The sequence below is a fragment of the Myxine glutinosa genome, chromosome 5 (genome assembly GCF_964187855.1).
Source record: "Myxine glutinosa chromosome 5, kmMyxGlut1.1, whole genome shotgun sequence".
NCBI lineage: Eukaryota > Metazoa > Chordata > Myxini > Myxiniformes > Myxinidae > Myxine > Myxine glutinosa.
In genome coordinates, this window is record NC_136265.1 from 106,168,332 (window position 1) to 106,190,179 (window position 21,848).

Below are 21,848 nucleotides of genomic sequence, written 5' to 3' on the forward strand. Positions count from 1 at the left end.
TTACAATTATTTTGTTACCACAATAACTTAAGAACGGCTGAAGGGATTGAAAGAAAACTTGGTGCAGGTACATATAATGAGGTAAAGATGACCTGATTATATTTTGGAGTCACGGGGTCAAAGGCCAAAGGTCAGAGGTCAGGTTAAGTGGAAATGCTGCTGCGCCAACTCGTGAACCAGTGATGAGATTTTGAACAAATTTGGTATAGGTATATGATAGCCGGCGAAGCCGGTGTTGTGAATGAACGCGTACGTATTATGTTGAAAAGCCAGATTTTTCTGGATCCCTTGAGAATTTCGAAGCTTTGACGCACCAAATCGCTCGATGGAGGCCGCCATCTTGCGAATGCGGAAGTATGCATAACAAATTGAAAAAAGTTCAATAGGAGTTTGTTTCACCCGTCTTTTTTTGATTCACATTCTTATGCACCTCGAATTTGTAATTAAAATACTTTAAGACCATCCTCGTTCCCAGGGCCCACACGGGCCTGGTTATCTTCAACGAAAATCGTCACCAATTACCGGAACCAATGAGATTCGAGCATTTGAAAAAATATTTCAAAAAAGCTTATTGTAGTGCGGTGCTACGCGCACAACTTGTTTGCCAAAAAGGTAAGCCACAACGCGTAGGATCAAAACCAAAAGGGTCTTTATTGTAAAGCTCAAACTGCAGCACTGACTCGCTCGGGGCTGCGAGCCCCGTGTATATCCCGAGGCCACGCCTACCCCTCGGGCGTGGCCGACACTCCATTGGTGCGCGGATTGATGTCACCGCGCCCACGAGCCATCGTGTCCGCCACACTCGCCCCCCCCAGAATTCCCGCGCACCTGAAGGGTCAGTTTGCGGGGCAAATGGATGACCCGGCCGAAGCGCCCTCTGGCGGCTGGCGGCGTTTGGGATGGCGGGATGCCATCTGGGATGCCTCTGGCGGCATCTGGGATGGGTGCAGGACAGAGGGGCGGCGTGCCGGCGGGGCTGGGCGGTGCCGGGGGTCCGCCCGCCGGGGGGGCGGCCCCGACGCGGGGGCCGAGCCGCTTGCGGGGGGTGGTCCACGTCGAGGTGGGCCGGCTTGAGGCGGTCCACGGAAACGCGGTCAGGAGTACCGCCGATGTCCAGGGTGAAGTGCTTCGCCCCGGTCTCCAGCACACGGAAGGGCCCGTCGTACGGGGGTCGCAGCGGTGTCCGGTGGGCATCGTGGCGGACGAAAACGTACTCCGCCGTACGAAGCTCAGGGGCGACGTGCGTCGGCGGGCACCCGTGGTGCGCCGACGGCACTGGGGCGGACCTCTGGGCGGACTCCTGCAGTGCGGAGCGCTGCTGCGCCGCGGACCATGGTGCCGTGGGGTCGGGGAGGAACTCGCCCGGCACCCGCAGCAGTTGTCCGAAGACCAACTCCGCCGCGGATGCGCGCAGGTCGTCCTTGGGCGCCGTCCTGAGGCCCAGCAGGACCCAGGGGAGCCTGTCGACCCAGCCGCCGTCGCAGAGGGTGGGCCGGAGCGCGGCCTTCAAGGAGCGATGGAAGCACTCGCACAGGCCGTTGGCCTGGGGGTGGTAGGCCGTGGTGCGGTGCAGCTGGACGCCGAGCCCCCGCGCTCCCGCCCCCCAGAGCTCCGAGGTGAACTGGGGGCCGCGGTCGGATGAGATGTCCGAGGGGGCGCCGAACCGGGCAACCCAGGTGGCGATGAACGCCTGCGCGACGTCCGCCGCCGTCGTCGCCGCCAACGGCACGGCCTCCGGCCACCGGGTGGTGCAGTCCACCATGGTGAGGACGTGGGTGAAACCCCGCGAGGGGGGCAGAGGTCCCACCAAGTCCACGTGAACGTGGTCGAACCGACGTTCGGGCACAGTAAACGGGGCCAACGGGGCCTGGGTGTGGCGGTGCACCTTCGCGCGCTGGCACGCGAGGCACGTCGTGGCCCAATCGCGGACGGCCTTCCGGAGGCCATGCCAGACGAACTTGTCGGCGACCAGCCTCTGGGAGGCCTTCGTGCCCGGGTGGGACAGGCCGTGGATGGCGTGAAAAACCCGGCGCTGCCAGCCCGCGGGCACGATGGGGCTAGGCCGGCCGAGGGAGACGTCGCACAAGAGGGCCGTGCCCGCGCCGTCGAACGGCACCTCGGTGACGCGGAGGCCCATGATGGCGGTCCGCAAGGCCTGGACGTCGGCCGCCACCATCTGGGCATAGTCGATCCCGAGGTGGACCACGTGGGCGATGGACCGGGAAAGGCAATCCGCCACCGGGTTGTCCTTCCCCGCGACGTGCCGGATGTCTGCCATGTACTCGGACATGGCCGAGAGGTGACGCTGCTGCCGGGCCGACCACGGCTTGGCGACCTTGGCCATCGCGAAGACCAGGGGCTTGTGGTCAACGAAGGCCGTGAACGAACGACCCTCGAGCAGATGGCGGAAATGCCGGACCGCCAGGTGGAACCCGAGCAGCTCGCGGTCGAAGGTACTGTACCGCCGTTCGTGCGGGCGGAGCTGCCGGCTAAAAAACGCCAGCGGCTGCCAAGCTCCATTCACCCATTGCTCGTGCACCGCACCCACCGCGTTGTCCAACGCGTCAGTGGTGAGGGCGATCGGTGCATCGGGCGCCGGGTGCGCGAGCATGGTGGCGTTAGCCAAGGCGAGCTACGCGCCCGCGAACGCCACGTCCATCGGCTCGTTCCAAGCAACGTCACCTTTGCCCGGCTTCCCCCGGAGGGCCCCATGCAGGGGGCGCAGGAGTGGGCGATGCGGGGCAGGAAACGGTGGTAAAAGTTCACCATGCCCAGGAACTCCTGGAGCCCCTTGATCGTGCGGGGGCGCGGAAACCCCCTGACCACCTCCACCTTGGCCGGTAAGGGGATGGCCCCGTGCCTGGTGACGCGGTGCCCCAAAAAGTCGATTTCGGCGACGCCGAACCGGCACTTGGCGGGGTTGATGATCAGGCCATGCCGGCCCAGGTGTTCGAAGAGCGTGCGGAGATGGCGGAGGTGCTCCTCACAGGACGTGCTTGCGACGAGGATGTCGTCCAGGTAGACGTAAACGAAGTCCAAGTCGCGCAAGACGCTGTCCATCAGCCGTTGGAACGCCTGAGCCGTATTCTTCAACCCGAAGGGCATCCGCAGAAACTCGAAGAGGCCGAATGGTGTGATGGCGGCCATCTTCGGTATGTCCTCCGGCCTGACGGGGACCTGGTGGTATCCGCGGCTGAGGTCCACTTTGGAGAAGAGGGACATTTTCGCCAACCGGGCGGCAAAGTCTTGGATGTGAGGGACCGGGTAGTGGTCGGGGGTGGTGGCATCGTTGAGGCGGTGGTAGTCTCTGCACGGCCGCCATCCCCCGCCGGGCTTCGGCACGATGTGCAGCGGCGATGCCCAAGCGCTCTTGGAGCGCCGTACGATGCCCAGCCGCTCCAGCGTAGCGAACGCCGCTTTCGCCACCGCGAGCTTCGTCGGCTCGAGGCGGCATGCCCAGGCATAGACCGGTGGCCCGACGGTGGGGATGTGATGCTCCACCCGGTGCTTGACGGCCACCGCCGAGAAGGTGGGCTGCGTGAGGGCCGGGAAACTGGCGAGGAGGCGGGTAAAGTCATCCGCTGCCGGAAGCGTACAAACCAAACTCGCCGGGACGGAACCGTTTAGCAAGCCGCTTGGTGAGCCGCTCGGTGAGCCGCTCAGTGAGCCGCTCAACGAGCTGCTCAGCAAACAAGCGAGCGAGCTAAAGGTTTCGGCCTGGACGAGCCGTTTGTGCTTCACGTCCACCAACAACCCATTTGCACATAGGAAGTCCGCACCGAGCAATGCCATGGGCATGCTGGCGGTTACGAACGACCATTGAAAGCGCTGCTGCCCAAACCGCAGGGAGAGGCAGCGCTTCCCGAATGTGCGTATGGGTGTACCGTTGGCTGCAAGCAACGCGGGGCCCCGGCCCGCGGTTCGCTTGTCGGACGTGTGGGCTGGGATGACGCTTACCTGCGCTCCTGTATCGCAGAGGAAACGGCGCCCGGACAAGGTGTCCGTGATGAATAAGAGGCTGCCGGAATTGCCGACGTTCAGTGCCGCTACCGAGCGCTGGCTCGGTCATTTCCCGACTTGCCAAACGAGCACGGCGGGCAACACTTCTTAGCCTTGTGGCCGAACCTGGCATGGAAATAGCACCAGGCTTGCGGCGGGATCGGCGGAGGCCGCGGCTTTCACAGCTGCGGTGGTGGAGGGCGGGGCATGGCGGCGGCCACGAGGTGTGCATCAGCCTCGGGATCCACGAGGTGTGCATCCGCATCAGCCTCGGGATCCACGACGGCTGCACCGAAGCTCGCCCGCGTGTCACAAGCCGCGAAAAACTTGTCGGCCTCGACGGCCAGAGCGCGGGGTTCCCCTATTTTGGAACCGTCCAACGCGAGGCGTACCTGTGCCGGTAGCTGGCGTAGAAAAAGCTCCCGGAATAAAAAATCCGGGGCTTTGTCACCCAGCAACGACAGCATGTAATCCATCCGCACCGATGGTCGTGTGTCGCCGAGTTCGGGAAGGTCCAGGAGGCGGTCCGCCCGTTCGAACTCCATGAGGTCGAACATGGCGATGAGGAGACATTTGAGCGCCTTGTACTTGTGCTCTGCCGGTGGGTGCCGCAGGATGGACATGACTCGGGCGGCTGTGCCGGGCCCGAGGGCGGCGATCACGTGGTAGTAACGCGTCTCGTCCGCCGTTATTCCTCGAAGCTGGAACTGTGCTTCGGCCTGCACGAACCATACCTCGGCCTGTGCTTCCCAAAACTCAGGGAGCTTTACCGCGACCGCGTTGCTGGCCATGGCACGTTCTGTGGTCAGCGACGGCTGAACCAATCGAGGTCACCAGTGTAGTGCGGTGCTACGCGCACAACTTGTTTGCCAAAAAGGTAAGCCACAACGCGTAGGATCAAAACCAAAAGAGTCTTTATTGTAAAGCTCAAACTGTAGCACTGACTCGCTCGGGGCTGCGAGCCCCGTGTATATCCCGAGGCCACGCCTACCCCTCGGGCGTGGCCGACACCCCATTGGTGCGTGGAATGATGTCACTGCGCCCCTGAGCCATCGTGTCCGCCACATTATTACCGTTTCGGATGCTGAAAACGGCATCAAATATTCTAAAATTGAAGAAGAATTATTTTTTTGAAATCTCGCGGCCGGAAGGCGATAGTTTTTCACGGCCGGAAATATCCGAAGTTGAGACGGAATTCACCGGATTAATCAAGAAGGAAATTTTATAAATTTTAATCTATCCAGAATGCAAATGGTGTCATTTTGAACTACGTACGGTACCTACTACACCTACCTACTACCAACTACCTAACCTACTGATGCCATAGTGATGGGTAAAATAGTGGCAAGGGGCTTTGGCTTCGCTGGCTCATTGCAGCTTTGCAGTCGGGTACAAGTATATATGATGCAAAGATGATATGATTGGATTATGGCATCAAGAGGTCAAAGGTTAGAGTGTGGTGCTGTGCACACACAATTCGTTTGCCAAGAAGGTAGGCCACAACGCGTTGTACAAACTGAAACACTTTATTAACAGCTCGCACGCAAGCACTGGGCGGGCTCGACTTTCGAGCCCGCATATATGTCCCGAGGCCACGCCTTGCCCCCGGGCGTGGCCGGTCGGCCAAAAGGCGGGGCATGTATCTCAGTTCCACCCTCCGCCTCGTGACGCCTTTGCTCCGGGCGTGGCCCAAGCTGTGCTTCCACGCCCGGACACTCGCGCCACCTACTGGTGTGCGGAATTATTGCCCACTGACATTGTGGCCGCCACACGCGCCCCCCCAGAATTCCCACGCACCTGAAGGGTGAGCTTGCGGGGAAGCCGGATGACCTGGCCGAAACGCCCTCTGGCGATGCGTGCAGGGCTGGGGGGTAGCGGGACCGCGGGGCTGGGGGGTCCCGGGGGTCTTCCCCGCTGGGGGGCGGCCTCGACGCGGAGACAGAGCTGCTTGCGGGGGGTGGTCCAGATCGAGGTGGGCCGGCTTGAGGCGGTCCATGGAGATACGATCTGGAGTACCGCCGATGTCCACGGTGAAATGCTTGTCCCCGGTCTCCAGCACGCGGAAGGGCCCATCGTACGGGGGCCGCAGCGGCGCCCGGTGAGCGTCGTGCCTGACAAAAACGTACTCCACCGTGCGAAGCTCCGGGGCGATGTGGGAAGACGGGCAACCGTGGTGTGCCATCGGCACCGGGGCGAACCTCCTGGCGGCCTCCTGAAGGGTGGAGCGCTGTTGCGCCACGGACCAAGGGACCGTGGAGTCAGGGATAAATTCGTCCGGTACCCGCAGTGGTTGCCCGAAGACCAGCTCCGCTGAGGACACGCGCAGGTCGTCCTTGGGCGCCGTCCTGAGGCCCAGCAGGACCCAGGGGGCGCCTGTCGGCCCAGCTGCCGTCGCGGAGGCTGGCCCGGAGCGCAGCCTTCATTGAGCGATGGAAGCACTCGCACAGGCCGTTGGCCTGGGGGTGGTAAGCCGTGGTGCGGTGCAGCTTGATGCCGAGCCCTTGCGCCACTGCTCCCCAGAGCTCCGAGGTGAACTGGGGGCTGTGGTCGGACGAGATGTCCAAGGGGGCGCCGAACCGAGCAACCCATGTGGCGATGAAGGCTTGCGCGACGTCAGCCGCAGCCGTCGCCGCCAATGGCACGGCCTCTGGCCACCGGGTGGTACAGTCCACCATGGTGAGGACGTGGGTGAAACCCCGCGAGGGGGGCAGAGGTCCCACCAAGTCGACGTGGACGTGGTCGAACCGACGCTCAGGCACCGTAAACGGGGCCAACGGGGCTTGGGTGTGGCAGTGGACTTTCGCACGCTGGCACGAGAGGCATGTCCTGGCCCAGTCGCGGACGTTCTTCCTGAGGCCATGCCAGACGAACTTCGCCGCGACGGGCTTCTGGGAGGCCTTCGTGCCCAGGTGGGACAGGCCGTGGATGGCGTCAAAAACCGGGCGCTGCCAGCCAGCGGGCACGATGGGGCAAGGCCGGCCGAGGGAGACGTCGCACAAGAGGGCAGTGCCCGCGACATCGAACGGCACCTCGGTGAGGCGGAGGCCCGTGACGGCGGTCCGCAAGGCCTGGACGTCGCGGTCGGCGGTCTGGTCCGCCACCATCCGGGCATAGTCGATTCCGAGGTGGACCGCATGTGCGACGGACCGGGAAAGGCAATCCGCCACCGGGTTGTCCTTACCCGCGACGTGACGGATGTCCGTCGTGTACTCGGACACGGCAGAGAGGAGACGTTGCTGCCGGGCCGGTCATGGCTCGGCGACCTTGGCCATCGCGAAAACAAGGGGCTTGTGATCGACGAAGGCCGTGAACGGGCGGCCCTCGAGAAGATGGCGGAAGTGCCGGACCGCCAGGTGGAGCCCTAGCAGCTCGCGGTCGAAGGTGCTGTACCGGCGTTCGTGCGGGCGGAGCTGCAGGCTAAAAAACGCCAGCGGCTGCCAAGCACCACTCACCCACTGCTCGTGCACCGCGCCCACCGCGTAGTCCGACGCGTCGGTGGTGAGGGCGATTGGTGCATCGGACGCCGGGTGCGCCAGCATGGTGGCGTTGGCCAAGGCCAGCTTTGCGCCCGCAAACGCCGTGGCCATTTGCTCCGTCCAGGCGATGTCACCTTTGCCCGGCTTCCCCCGGAGGGCCTCGTGCAGGGGGCGCAGGAGCTGGGCGATGCGGGGCACGAAGCGGTGATAAGAATTCACCATGCCCAGGAATTCCTGGAGCCCCTTGATCGTGCGGGGGCGCGGGAAACTCCTGACCGCGTCTACCTTGGCCGGTAAAGGGATGGCCCCGTGCCTGGTGATGCGGTGCCCCCAAGAAGTCGATGGCGGTGACGCCGAAACGGCACTTTGCGGGGTTGATTATCAGGCCATGCTGGCCCAGGCGTTCAAAGAGCGTGTGGAGGTGGAGCAGGTGCTCCTCCCGGGACGCGCTCGCGACTAGGATGTCGTCCAGGTAGACATAGGTGAAGGACAAGTCACGCAAGACGCTGTCCATGAGCCGCTGGAACGCCTGGGCCGCATTTTTCAACCCAAAGGGCATCCGCAAGAACTCAAAGAGGCCGAAAGGTGTGATGACGGCCGTCTTTGGTACATCGTCCGGTTGTACGGGGACCTGGTGGTAGCCCCGGATGAGGTCCACTTTGGAGAAAATGGTCGTTTTCGCTAACTGGGCGGAAAAGTCCTGAATATGCGGGACCGGGTAGCGGTCGGGGGTGGTGGCATCGTTGAGCCGGCGGTAGTCACCGCACGGCCTCCATCCGCCGCCGGGCTTGGGCACAATGTGCATAGGAGAGGCCCATGTGCTGTTGGAGCGCCGTACGATGCCCAGCCGCTCCAGCGTGGCGAAAGCCGCTTTCGCCACGGCGAGCTTTGTGGGGTCGAGGCGGCGCGCCCGGGCGTAGACCGGTGGTCCGACGGTGGGGACATGGTGCTCCACCCCGTCTTTGACGGCCACCGCTGAAAAGGTGGGCCGCGTGAGTGCCGGGAAACTGGCGAGGAGGCGGGTAAACTGGTCCGCTGCCGGAAGCGTACAGACTAACTTCGCCGGGACGGAACCACTCAGCAAGCCGCTTGGTAAGCCGCTCAGTGAGCCGCTCAGCGAGCTGCTCAACGAGCCGCTCAGCGAACAAGCGAGCGAGCTGAAGGTTTCGGCCTGGAAGAGGCGTCGATGTTTAACGTCCACCAACAACCCATTCGCACAAAGGAAGTCCGCACCGAGCAGGGCCATTGGCACGCTGGCGGTGACGAAAGACCATTGGAAGCGCTGCCCTCCGAACCGCAGCAAGAGGCAGCGCTTCCCAAATGTGCGGATGTGTGTTCCGTTGGCAGCGAGCAAGGCGGGGCCCCGGCCCGCGGCTTGCTTGTCGGACGCGGAGGCAGGGAGGACGCTTACCTGCGCTCCCGTGTCACACAGAAAACGACGACCAGACGAGGTGTCTGTGATGAACAGGAGGCTGCCGGAATGGCCGACGCTCATGGCCGCAAGTGAGCGCCGGCCCGGTCGTTTCCCGACCCGTCGAAAGAACACGGCGGGCGGCACGCTCTAGCCTTGCGGCCGAACCTGGCATGATAGTAGCACCAGGTTTGTGGTGGTGGCTGCCGCGTCGGCCGTGCCGGTGGCGGCGGTGGTGGTGGTGGTGGCGTTAGTAGGCAGGGCGTAGCAGCGGCCACGAGGGAAGCAGGGGGCGCTGTAGCCCTCCACACCGGGATCCGCTACGGCAGCACCGTACACCGACCGCGTGTCGCAAGCCGCGAAAAATTTGTCCTCCTCCCCGGCCAGGGCACGATGTTCCGTTAAGTTCGAACCGGCCAGCGCGAACCGCACCTGCACAGGTAGCTGGCGGAGGAAAAGCGCTTGGAACAGGAAATCCGGGCGCTGGTCTCCAAGAAGGGACAACATAAAATCCATCCGAACGGACGGTCGTGTGTCGCCGAAGGTGGGAAGGTCCAGGAGGCGGTCGGCGCGTTCGGCCTCCGTGAGCCCGAACGTGGCGAGGAGAAGACGTTTGAGCGCCGCGTACTTGTGGGCGCCCGGTGGGCGCCGAAGGATGGACACGACGCGGGCGGCAGTGCCGGGCCCGAGGGCGGCGACCACGTGGTAGTACATGGTGTCGTCCGTCGTGATGTCCCGGAGCTGGAATTGAGCTTCGGCCTGCACAAACCAAACGTCGGCTTGCGCTTCCCAGAACTCCGGGAGTTTGACGGCGACAGCGTTGGTAGCCATGGCGCGTTCAGGGGTCAGCTAGGGCTGAACCAGTCGGGGTCACCAGTGTGTTGCTGTGCACACACAATTCGTTTGCCAAGAAGGTAGGCCACAACGCGTTGTACAAACTGAAACACTTTATTAACAGCTCGCACGCAAGCACTGGGCGGGCTCGACTTTCGAGCCCGCATATATGTCCCAAGGCCACGCCTTGCCCCCGGGCGTGGCCGGTCGGCCGAAAGGCGGGGCATGTATCTCAGTTCCACCCTGCGCCTCGTGACGCCTTTGCTCCGGGCGTGGCCCGAGCTGGGCTTCCACGCCCGGACACTCTCGCCACCCACTGGTGCGCGGAATTATTGCCCACTGACATTGTGTCCGCCACAAGAGGTGATGTCAGGTAAAAATGTGATACTTGACATCAGCTGAATGGATTTAAATCAAACTTGGTACAAATAATATTTGTTATATTGTGACTAAAGTTTGTTCACGGCATTAGATAATCGGGGTCTAAGGGGGTTTACCGGGGTCAAAGTGGATCCAGGTCTGACTCCTCCCCCCCCCCCAAAATATGAATTTGCTTTTTCCTCAGAAACTACATACACTATTTCTATGAAACCTGACCACAACCTTCATCACCCGTGCTGTACCAAAGTTTGTTCACGATCCCATGGTCAACTTCACGAAGAGTAGGCGAGCTATCGCCGGCACCCTGAACAATTTACGTTTCCCTTGTCCCATCGGGTGAAACTCCGCCCCCGAGGGGATTGCTCCGCCCCCTACCTGGGCATGCGGATTGGTAGTAGCAGTAGCAGCTACGTTACGGAAGTTCCTTACATTGTGTTAAACTAGGGCATGCCCGTACGATATATATATCTAAAATTATATCCCCCCCCCTATTTACATGAAATGGTTTGGTCCAAAGCGAACGGCTTGCGAGTGGTGACAATCCCCCCCCTCTATTTACATGCAATGGTTCGGTCCAAAGCGAACGGCTTCCGGAGTTTGGTAAAGAAATCGCCATCGCGTACACAAACGCGCAGGAAAGCGAATGAATCGCAAATTCGTTTTTATTAGTTGTAAAACATAATGCCCAATTATTCAATTATCGCCAACGTATTTTGGCTTTTTGCAATTTAATCGCAAGGAAAAGTAGAAAGAGAAGAGGGAAAAAAAGAAAAGCCTTGCCTTGCTGCAAACAGCTGCTGCAAACAACAACAACATGGAAGGCTGCACTGTCCGGAAGTTGGCATATCGCAGTTACGATTATTTTAGTGTTAATGGCCAATTATTCAATTAGCGCCAACGTATTTTGGCTGTTTGCAATTTAATCGCAAGGAAAAGTAGAAAGAGAAGAGGGGAAAAAAGAAAAGCCTTGCATTAACGCATTAACGCTCCGGAAGTTGGCATATCGCAGTTACGATTATTTTAGTGTTAATGGCCAATTATTCAATTAGCGCCAACGTATTTTGGCTGTTTGCAATTTAATCGCAAGGAAAAGTAGAAAGAGAAGAGGGGAAAAAAGAAAAGCCTTGCATTAACGCATTAACGCTTGCATTGCATTAACGGTTCGGCACACGTGATAGCTCGCTGCTCTCTGATTGGTTGAAGCGTTTTTTGGACATAGCTCGGTAGGTACTTGTCCGATTAATTACAAACCTTGAAAAGGCACATCCTCGGGTCCCCAGCAATATACCTGGCAAGTTTCAAGTATATCGGACCCGTGGTTGTCGAGAAACAGCGGTCACAGACAAACACACAGACAGACACACAGAGATTACTGGCATTATAGATAGATGATAGTTGATACATACACGGCTGGAACCTGTATTAATATTATTAACTTCCCACGTCTTCATCACCACTATAAGTATAAGCGTCTATTAATCTATACATGTCCAATGGTTTGGAGATTTGTAATTCCTTCTAAGCGATTTCTGTCAAAAAAAGTAAAATAATTACAAAATCTCTTATTTTTGTTTTGGAAAAACTGCCAATATTGGTGTCTCTATATTATACAGTATTCTGGATGTGATTCAATGACGTAATGTCGGACGGATGTGACGCAAGACAATTAAAAACAACAACAACAACAACAACAACAACACGATAAAACAAAAAACCGTGTGCGATCCTGTCGCTTCTTTATTTTATCCCAGGGTGATGTCTCGTCTTCTTCTCTCGCAGGTTCGGCGGCTCCTGGTCCCTCAGATCGGACTCTTGGCTCAAGAGTCGTACCTGGGACCGATGACGTCAGTGCCATCGCGGTACGAAGACGGTGGATGTTCTCGATGATGATGTTTATTCAGTTTTTGTCCGTATTTAGTAGACCAGCTAACACCTGATTTTTGGACTAACGATGGCATTTTTTGTTCATAGCATCGATGCTAAATTAATTGTTATTGTGTGAAGAAAATGATATGGGTGCATGCCATCGGCGGTTTTCAATTTGAAGGTCATTGCAAAGGTCACAGAGCTCAAAGTAAATTGGGGTCAAAGAGGTCAGAGGCCAAGTAACATATATAAATTATTAGTTTCACATTCGGGCTTTTCAAAAAAAAATGAGGGACTCCATTAATATTTGATATTTTACAGGTTTTTAATTATTTTATTTTTTCTTTACATCGTTCAAAATAAATATACTAAAGCGCGGCGTTACGCGCGCTGCTTGCGAGCAAGGAGGAAGCGGACAAGCGGTAACTTATAAGCGTCTTTATTTCAGGAGCTCACTGTAACACTGGCGCGCTCCGGGCTGCGCGCCCGGTGTATATCATGAGGCCACGCCTACCCCTCGGGCGTGGCCACCGCCCACTTGGTGCGCGGAATGATGTCACCACTCCAGTGGGCTTTTGTGTCCGCCACACGCGCCCCCCCAGAATTCCCGCGCACCTGGAGGGCCAGTTTGCGGGGCAGACGAATGACCCGGCCGAAGCGCCCCCTGGCGATCGGTGGCGTCAGGGGTGCAGGGATGCCAGGTGGGATGCCCCTGGCTGCCCCTGGGATGGGTGCAGGACCGGGGGGCGGCGGGGCTGGGCGGTGCCGGGGGTCCGCCCGCAGGGGGGCGGCCCCGACGTGGGGGTCGGGCCACTGGCGGTGGATAGTCCACGTCGATGTGGGCCGGCTTGAGGCGGTCTACCGAAACGCGGTCAGGAGTACCGCCGATGTCCAGGGTGAAGTGCTTCGCCCCGGTCTCCAGCACGCGGAAAGGCCCGTCGTACGGGGGCCGCAGTGGTGTCCGGTGGGCATCGTGGCGGACGAAGATGTACTCCGCCGTGCGAAGCTCCGGGGCGACGTGCGTCGGTGGGTGCCCGTGGCATGCCGTTGGCACAGGGGCGAACCTCTGGGCGGTCTCTTGCAGAGCGGAGCGCTGCTGTGCCGCGGACCATGGTGCCGTGGAGTCGGGGAGGAACTCGCCCGGCACCCGCAGCGGTTGCCCGAAGACCAACTCCGCCGCGGATGCGCGCAGGTCCTCCTTGGGCGCCGTCCGGAGGCCCAGCAGGACCCAGGGGAGCCTGTCGACCCAGACGACGTCGCGGAGGGTGGCCCGGAGCGCGGCCTTCAATGAGCGGTGAAATTGCTCACACAGGCCGTTAGCCTGGGGGTGGTAGGCCGTGGTTCGGTGCAGCCGGACCCCGAGCCCCTGTGCGACCGCCCCCCAGAGCTCCGAGGTGAACTGGGGGCCGTGGTCGGACGAGATGTCTGAGGGGGCGCCGAACCGGGCGACCCAGGTGGCGATGAAAGCCTGCGCGACATCGGCCGCCGTTGTCGACGCCAAGGGCACGGCCTCCGGCCACCGGGTGGTGCGGTCCACCATGGTGAGGACGTAGGTGAAACCCCGCGAGGGGGGCATAGGTCCCACCAGGTCCATGTGGACGTGGTCAAACCGGCGTTCCGGCACCGTGAACGGGGCCAACGGGGCCTGGGTGTGCCGGTGCACCTTGGCGCGCTGGCACGCGAGGCACGTCCTGGCCCAGCCGCGGACGGCCTTCCGGAGGCCATGCCAGACGAACTTGTCGGCGATCAGCCTTTGGGAGGCCCTCGCGCCCGGGTGGGACAGGCCGTGGATGGCGTCAAACACCTGGCGCTGCCAGCCCGCGGGCACGATGGGGCGAGGACGCCCGAGGGAGACGTTGCACAAGAGGGCCGCGCCCGCGCCGTCGAACGGCACCTCGGTGACGCGGAGGCCCGTGACGGCAGTCTGCAAGGCCTGGACGTCGGGGTCAGCGGCCTGGTCCGCTGCCATCCGGGCATAGTCGATGCCGAGGTGGACTGCGTGGGCGACGGCCCGGGAAAGGCAATCCGCCACCGGGTTGTCCTTCCCCGCGATGTGCTGGATGTCCGTCGTGTACTCGGACACGGCCGAGAGGTGACGCTGCTGCCGGGCCGACCACGGCTCGGTGACCTTGCCCATCGCGAAGATCAGCGGCTTGTGGTCGACGAAGGCAGTGAACGCACGGCCCTCGAGCAGATGGCGGAAGTGCCTGACCGCCAAGTGAAGCCCGAGCAACTCGCGGTCGAAGGTACTGTAACGGCGTTCGGGCGGGCGAAGCTGCCGGCTAAAGAACGCCAGCGGTTGCCAAGCTCCACGCACCCATTGCTCGTGCACCGTGCCCACCGCGTAGTCCGAGGCATCGGTGGTGAGGGCGATCGGTGCATCGGGCGCCGGGTGCGCGAGCATGGTGGCGTTAGCCAAGGCGAGCTTCGCGCCCGTGAACGCCGTGTCCATCTGCTCGGTCCAGGTAACGTCGCCTTTGCCCGGCTTACCTCGGAGAGCTTCGTGCAGGGGGCGCAGGAGCTGGGCGATACGGGGCAGGAACCGATGGTAAAAGTTCACCATGCCCAGGAACTCCTGCAGCCCTCTGATCGTGCGGGGGCGCAGAAACCCCTTCACCGCCTCCACCTTGGCCGGCAGGGGGACGGCTCCGTGCCTGGTGACACGGTGCCCCAGAAAATCGATTATGGCGGCGCCGAACCGGCACTTTGCAGGGTTCACAATCAGGCCATGCTGGCCCAGGCGTTTGAAGAGCGTGCGGAGGTGGCGTAGGTGCTCTTCGCGGGATGCGCTGGCGACGAGGATATCGTCCAGGTAGACGTAGACAAAATCCAAGTCGCGCAGGACGCTGTCCATCAGTCGCTGGAATGCCTGAGCCGCATTCTTCAGACCGAAGGGCATGCGCAGGAACTCGAAGAGTCCGAATGGCGTGATGACCGCCGTCTTCGGGACGTCCTCCGGCCTGACGGGGACCTGATGGTAGCCGCGTATGAGGTCCACCTTCGAGAAGAAGGACCTGCCCGCCAAACGGGCGGAAAAGTCCTGAATGTGGGGGACGGGGTAGCGGTCGGGAGTCGTGGCGTCATTGAGACGGCGATAGTCCCCGCACGGTCACCATCCCCCGCCGGGCTTCGGCACGATGTGCAGCGGCGACGCCCAAGCGCTCTCTGAGCGCCGAACGATGCTGAGTCGCTCCAGGGTAGCGAACACCGCTTTTGCCACCGCCAGCTTCGTCGGCTCGAGGCGGCGTGCCCGGGCGTAGACCGGTGGCCCGACGGTGATGTTGTGATGGGCCACCCCGTGCTTGACGGCCCCTGCCGAGAAGGTGGGCCGCGTGAGGGCCGGGAAGCTGGCGAGGAGGTGGGTGAATGCGTCCGCTGCCGGAAGCGTACAGACCAACGTGGCCGGAACCGAACCGTTCGGCAAGCCACTTGGCAAGCCGCTCGTTGAGCTGGGCAACGCACAAGCGAGCGAGCTGAACGTCTCGGCCTGGACAAGACGTCTGCGCTTGACGTCGACCAGGAGCCCATTAGCGCACAGGAAGTCCGCGCCAAGCAGTGCCATGGGCACGTCGGCGGTGACGAACGTCCATCGGAAAACCTGCCCTCCGAACCGCAGAGAGAGGCAGCGTTTTCCGTACGTACGGATGGGCGTCCCGTTTGCGGCAAGCAGCGCGGGGGCCCCACCCGCGGCGTGCTTGTCTGACGTGCCGGCGGGAACGACACTCACCTGCGCTCCCGTGTCGCACAGGTAACGGCGCCCCGAGAAGGTGTCCGTTATGAACAGCAGGCTGCTCGAACGGCCGGCGCTCATCGCCACTATTGAGCGCCGGCCCGGGCGTTTTCCGACCTGTTGAAGGAGCATGGCGGATGACACTGCCGAGCTTCGTGGCCGAACTTGGCGTGGAACCAGCACCAGGTGGTGGAGCTGGAGGAGCGCGGCTGGCTCCGCCAGGCCGGTGGAGTTGGCGGGTTTCCCCGCGGTGGCGGTTTTCGCCGCGGTGGTGGGCGGGGCGTGGCGGCGGTCACGAGGTGCGTATCAGCATGCTGCGTATGCTGTATAAGCTGATGCTGTGGAACAGCAGCATCAGCAGCATCAGCCTCGAGGGCCGTGACGGCCACGCCGCCTCTCGCCCGCGTGTCCGAAGCGGCGAAGTACCTGTCCGCCTCGGCTGCCAATGCTCGGGGTTCCGTTAGCCAGGTCCCGGCCAACGCGAGGCGAACCTGCGCTGGAAGTTGGCGACGGAAAAGCGCCCGGAATAGAGAACCGGGGGCTTCGTCGCCCAACAGTGACAGCATATGGTCCATTCGGACCGACGGGCGCGTGTCACCGAGCTCGGGGAGATCCAGGAGGCGGTCGGCCCGTGCGTCGTCCGTGAGGCCGAACGTGGCTAGGAGTAGCCGCTTGAGTGCCTCGTACTTGTGGCCGTCCGGTGGGTGGCGAAGGACGGACACAACTCGAGCGGCCGTGCCGGGCCCGAGGGAGGCGACGACGTGGCAATAGCGCGTGTCGTCGCCGGTGAGGCGCCGAAGCTGAAATTGGGCTTCGGCCTGGACGAACCAGACTTCGGCCTGAGCCTCCCAAAATTCGGGAAGTTTGATGAGGTTGGCCATGGCAATGGCGTCGCATGTGGAAGGATCGCTCCGGCAGATCCAACGTCGAGGGGGTCACCAGTAAAGCGCGGCGTTACGCGTGCTGCTTGCGAGCAAGGAGGAAGCGGACAAGCGGTAACTTATAAGCGTCTTTATTTCAGGAGCTCACTGTAACACTGGCGCGCTCCGGGCTGCGCGCCTGGTGTATATCATGAGGCCACGCCTACCCCTCGGGCGTGGCCACCGCCCACTTGGTGCGCGGAATGATGTCACCACGCCAGTGGGCTTTTGTGTCCGCCACAATACTTCTTATCACTTGGATACATAAGGCCAAATAAAATAAATAAATTATTGGTTTCACATTCAGGCTTTTCAAAAAAAATGAGGGACTCCATTAATATTTGATATTTTACAGGTTTTTAAATTTTTTTTTTTTTTTTTACATCGTTCAAAATAAATATACTTCTTATCACTTGGATACATAAGGCCAAATAAAATAAATAAATTATTGGTTTCACATTCAGGCTTTTCAAAAAAAATGAGGGACACCATTAGTATTTGATATTTTACAGGTTTTTTAATTATTTTATTTTTTTCTTTGCATCGTTCAAAATAAATATACTTCTTATCACTTGGATACATAAGGCCAAATAAAATAAATAAATTATTGGTTTCACATTCAGGCTTTTCAAAAAAAATGAGGGACTCCATTAATATTTGATATTTTACAGGGTTTTTTATTATTTTATTTTTTTCTTTGCATTGTTCAAAATAAATATACTTCTTATCACATGGATACACAAGGCCAAATAAAATAAATAAATTATTGGTTTCACATTCAGGCTTTTAAAAAAAAATGAGGGACTCCATTAATATTTGATATTTTACAGGTTTTTAAATTTTTTTTTTTTTTTACATCGTTCAAAATAAATATAGTTCTTATCACTTGGATACATAAGGCCAAATAAAATAAAAAAATTATTGGTTTCACATTCAGGCTTTTCAAAAAAAATGAGGGACACCATTAATATTTGATATTTTACAGGTTTTTTTATTATTTTATTTTTTCTTTACATCGTTCAAAATAAATATGCTTCTTATCACTTGGATACATAAGGCCAAGTAAAATAAATAAATTATTGGTTTCACATTCAGGCTTTTCAAAAAAAAATGAGGGACTCCATTAATATTTGATATTTTACAGGTTTTTAAATTATTTTATTTTTTCTTTACATCGTTCAAAATAAATATACTTCTTATCACTTGGATACATAAGGCCAAATAAAATAAATAAATTATTGGTTTCACATTCAGGCTTTTCAAAAAAAATGAGGGACTCCATTAATTGATATTTTACAGGTTTTTTTATTATTTTATTTTTTCTTTACATCGTTCAAAATAAATATGCTTCTTATCACTTGGATACATAAGGCCAAGTAAAATAAAGAAATTATTGGTTTCACATTCAGGCTTTTCAAAAAAAAATGAGGGACACCATTAGTATTTGATATTTTACAGGCTTTTTTTTTTTTTTTTTTTACATCAAAATAAATATACTTCTTATCACTTGGATACATAAGGCCGAGTAAAATAAATAAATTATTAGTTTCACATTCAGGCTTTTCAAAAAAAATGAGGGACACCATTAGTATTTGATATTTTACAGGCTTTTTTTTTTTTTTTAATCAAAATAAATATACTTCTTATCACTTGGATACATAAGGCCGAGTAAAATAAATAAATTATTAGTTTCACATTCAGGCTTTTCAAAAAAAATGAGGGACTCCATTAATATTTGATATTTTCCAGGTTTTTTTATTATTTTATTTTTTCTTTACATCGTTCAAAATAAATATGCTTCTTATCACTTGGATACATAAGGCCAAATAAAATAAATAAATTATTGGTTTCACATTCAGGCTTTTCAAAAAAAAATGAGGGACTCCATTAATATTTGATATTTTCCAGGTTTTTTTATTATTTTATTTTTTCTTTACATCGTTCAAAATAAATATGCTTCTTATCACTTGGATACATAAGGCCAAATAAAATAAATAAATTATTGGTTTCACATTCAGGCTTTTCAAAAAAAAATGAGGGACTCCATTAATATTTGATATTTTACAGGTTTTTTTATTATTTTATTTTTTCTTTACATCGTTCAAAATAAATATGCTTCTTATCACTTGGATACATAAGGCCAAATAAAATAAATAAATTATTGGTTTCACATTCAGGCTATTCAAAAAAAATGAGGGACACCATTAGTTTTTGATATTTTACAGGCTTTTTTTTTTTTTTTTTTTTTTTACATCGTTCAAAATAAATATACTTCTTATCACTTGGATACATAAGGCCAAGTAAAATAAATAAATTATTAGTTTCACATTCAGGCTTTTCAAAAAAAATGAGGGACTCAATTAATATTTGATATTTTACAGGCTTTTTATTTTTTTATTTTTTCTTTACATCGTTCAAAATAAATATACTTCTTATCACTTGGATACATAAGGCCAAGTAAAATAAATAAATTATTGGTTTCACATTCAGGCTTTTCAAAAAAAATGAGGGACACCATTAATATTTGATATTTTACAGGTTTTTTATTATTTTATTTTTTCTTTACATCGTTCAAAATAAATATACTTCTTATCACTTGGATACATAAGGCCAAATAAAATAAATAAATTATTAGTTTCACATTCAGGCTTTTCAAAAAAAATGAGGGACACCATTAATATTCGATATTTTACAGGTTTTTTATTTATTTTATTTTTTCCAAGATGGCCGCCACATGTTGAAGTCTGCCATACCAAAGACCAGCACTACCACCAACACACATCACACCAACTATCGTTAATGCCCCTTCGCGATGGTTGTACCCCCAACGAAAGTCGGGGGTCGAAATCTTCTCCTATTCTGCTCTGCTGCCCGGATTCGCCAGGCCGTCACGGTCAGAGTGCCGATCGATCCCCATGGACCGGCCCTTTCCCTCCTGTCTCTTCTGTCTTTCCCTCTCTAACTCTGTTGTGGCCCTGATTTTGTGAAGGTGGGGGTACACCATCCTGAATGTGGTGGATCTCTGGGTCGCTCCTCGGAGATCGTTCAGCTGTTTCCTTGCTTGTTCGAGAGAACGTTCTGGGGCTACACAACAACAACAACAACAACATCACATGATACCATTAAAAAGGACGTTGGTCATATACCCAATAGGTCAATGTATACTGCAGTGGTGGCACTGTCTGCTCTACTGTATGCTTGTACGTACTGAACCAGTATCAGATACATGCACCGTACTTGGAAGAGTAGCATACTTGGACGAGTCCAATTTCTTGGCCGAGTCCAATTTCTTGGCCTCTAGGAACCACAAAATAATTACCCATCTGGGTTCCAGCCTCCTGCGACAAAAATAAAATAATTAATTTTTTTAATGTTCTACACAGAAAATAGTAGATGTTAATAAAAGCAGGTGACCATCAAAAAGGGAGAGTATGGGGACAAGAAACTAATAATTTAATTTACTTGGCCTAATCTATGCAAAACAGAGTTTATTTTCATTTCATACATAACTAGCAGAGTAGCTGCCCACTGGGTGGGTCAACATTGCACATTATTTGCTGAAAAAAGTAGTCTGTGTTTTGCAAGATGTTTGTGTGATGTGCATCCACTAGTCTAGGTGGTCCTCTGGTCTAAATGGTACATTCCATAGTAGTTTGAGTTCTTATGGGTCTAAAGGTCTCAATGGTCTAACGCTTCCAAAATGTATCTTAAAATGCCTTGGTCTGTTTATTATTCCATCAGGAACAACCCATTCATTCATTCATTCATTCTTCTGCTTCCATAAAATCTCTTATTTTTCTCCTTGACGAGGCTTATTTCCCAAAACTCCTCACTCCTAACATTATTCCACTGACGAGCTTCCCCACGCTGGCTTTCCAGATGTTCATCATTTTCATGGGCCACCCTGGTGGGCCCTGAGGCCCATGTGGCTGGATGTTGGTGCGAGGCTAAAGGTGGGGACCGTTTTGAGGTCTTGGATCCTGGCTGGGGCCGTACCCTGGGGTCGGTGGCCAATTGTGGTTCACCTGAGGCGGAAGCAGCCGTTTTGGGGGCACATGAGGCCTTCCAGACTTGGAGCAAGACAACTGCGAAGGTACGCAAGTTTTACATTAAAACATCCAATGATTATTTCATTTTCTTTGCACTGTTGAACAAAAGTTTCTTTTCATTATATTGTTGCGGATCTCAGCGCCGGCCTTTCCCCTTTACCAAGGGGGGATTAGTCCCCTTGTCTTTGACTAGCCGACGGGACCCGGGACCTATGACGTCACTCCTGGACAGCGCGAAGTAGGGTCGTAGGACTAATCACTAATATCTAAGTACTCGTGCCGCCCAGAAATGAGGAAATAAGCTCCGCCAGAATCACGGGTGTTGGTGGATACGCCGAGCGGTAGCGAACCCATGACCCAAGCCGTTATCAAGGACTAAACCCGATCCAAGCGGTCCGTAATTGTGCCACGCTTACCCAATGGAGGAAATCACTGAAACGGTCGAGTTTGGAAAGAAAAGGAATAACAGATTTATTTACACTTTGTACAATAAGAAGAAGAAGAATACACAGTGCAGTCTTAAACAGTCTTAACTTATCCCAAGACAAACGGGCCCGTTCACTCTCAGACACACTCACACGGGGTTTGCAGTTGACCAGGTCAGCACGTCCAGGAATGACGTCCAGGCAGCTCGCTCTCCGGTCCCCAACTCGCACCGCGAAGTAGATGAACAGACGGCAGGAGCTCTCCATGTGTCGTTTGGCTCGCACGGGATTATTACAGGGCGAACGGTGGGGCTGGCTTTGGCGGTTACACTTGCGGCTCAGCCGCGTACGTAATAAGCGGACAGTTCAATAAACGCGAACAATGCGCTTCTCAATCAATGGCCTCAACTGTCGTGTGCACACCGGTCCTCTGAGTGCTCCAACAAGGGCTTGGCTTCAGTCCTCTCAATACAGTTCTCCTGCAATTCGAGCGCCTGCCTCTCCCTTCTCGTAACTGCGTATGCATGCGAGTCCTTCTCATAAGTCCTTCTGGCCAGTCCTTATAAGGGCAGTCCTGTTCAAGGGCTTTGTGTGCTGGCTTATATAGCCTTGCCCAGTGAACCCTCTGGAACTCACCAGACGTTTCTTGCCACGCTCTATCATGCCATGCCCTCCGAGCCCTGGTTGGCTGTTGCTCTTACCGTCACCGCCTCTGACGTGTTGCTTGTCGTGGCCACACCCCGACCCTCGCGCTCCT

At 55.6% G+C, this 21,848-nt stretch overlaps 1 protein-coding gene across 1 annotated transcript in view; it reads left to right on the top strand.

Moving 5' to 3' along the window:
- Window positions 1-11,766: 11,766 nt before the first annotated feature.
- ALDH5A1 (aldehyde dehydrogenase 5 family member A1) overlaps window positions 11,767-21,848 on the top strand; it is a 40,424-nt gene continuing 30,342 nt past the window's right edge. The window contains exons 1-2 of the mRNA XM_068116656.2: window positions 11,767-11,960; window positions 20,497-20,710. Of these exons, the coding sequence (XP_067972757.2) occupies window positions 11,857-11,960; window positions 20,497-20,710 (318 nt within the window). The 5' untranslated portion in view covers window positions 11,767-11,856. The remainder of the gene's footprint in view (window positions 11,961-20,496; window positions 20,711-21,848) is intronic.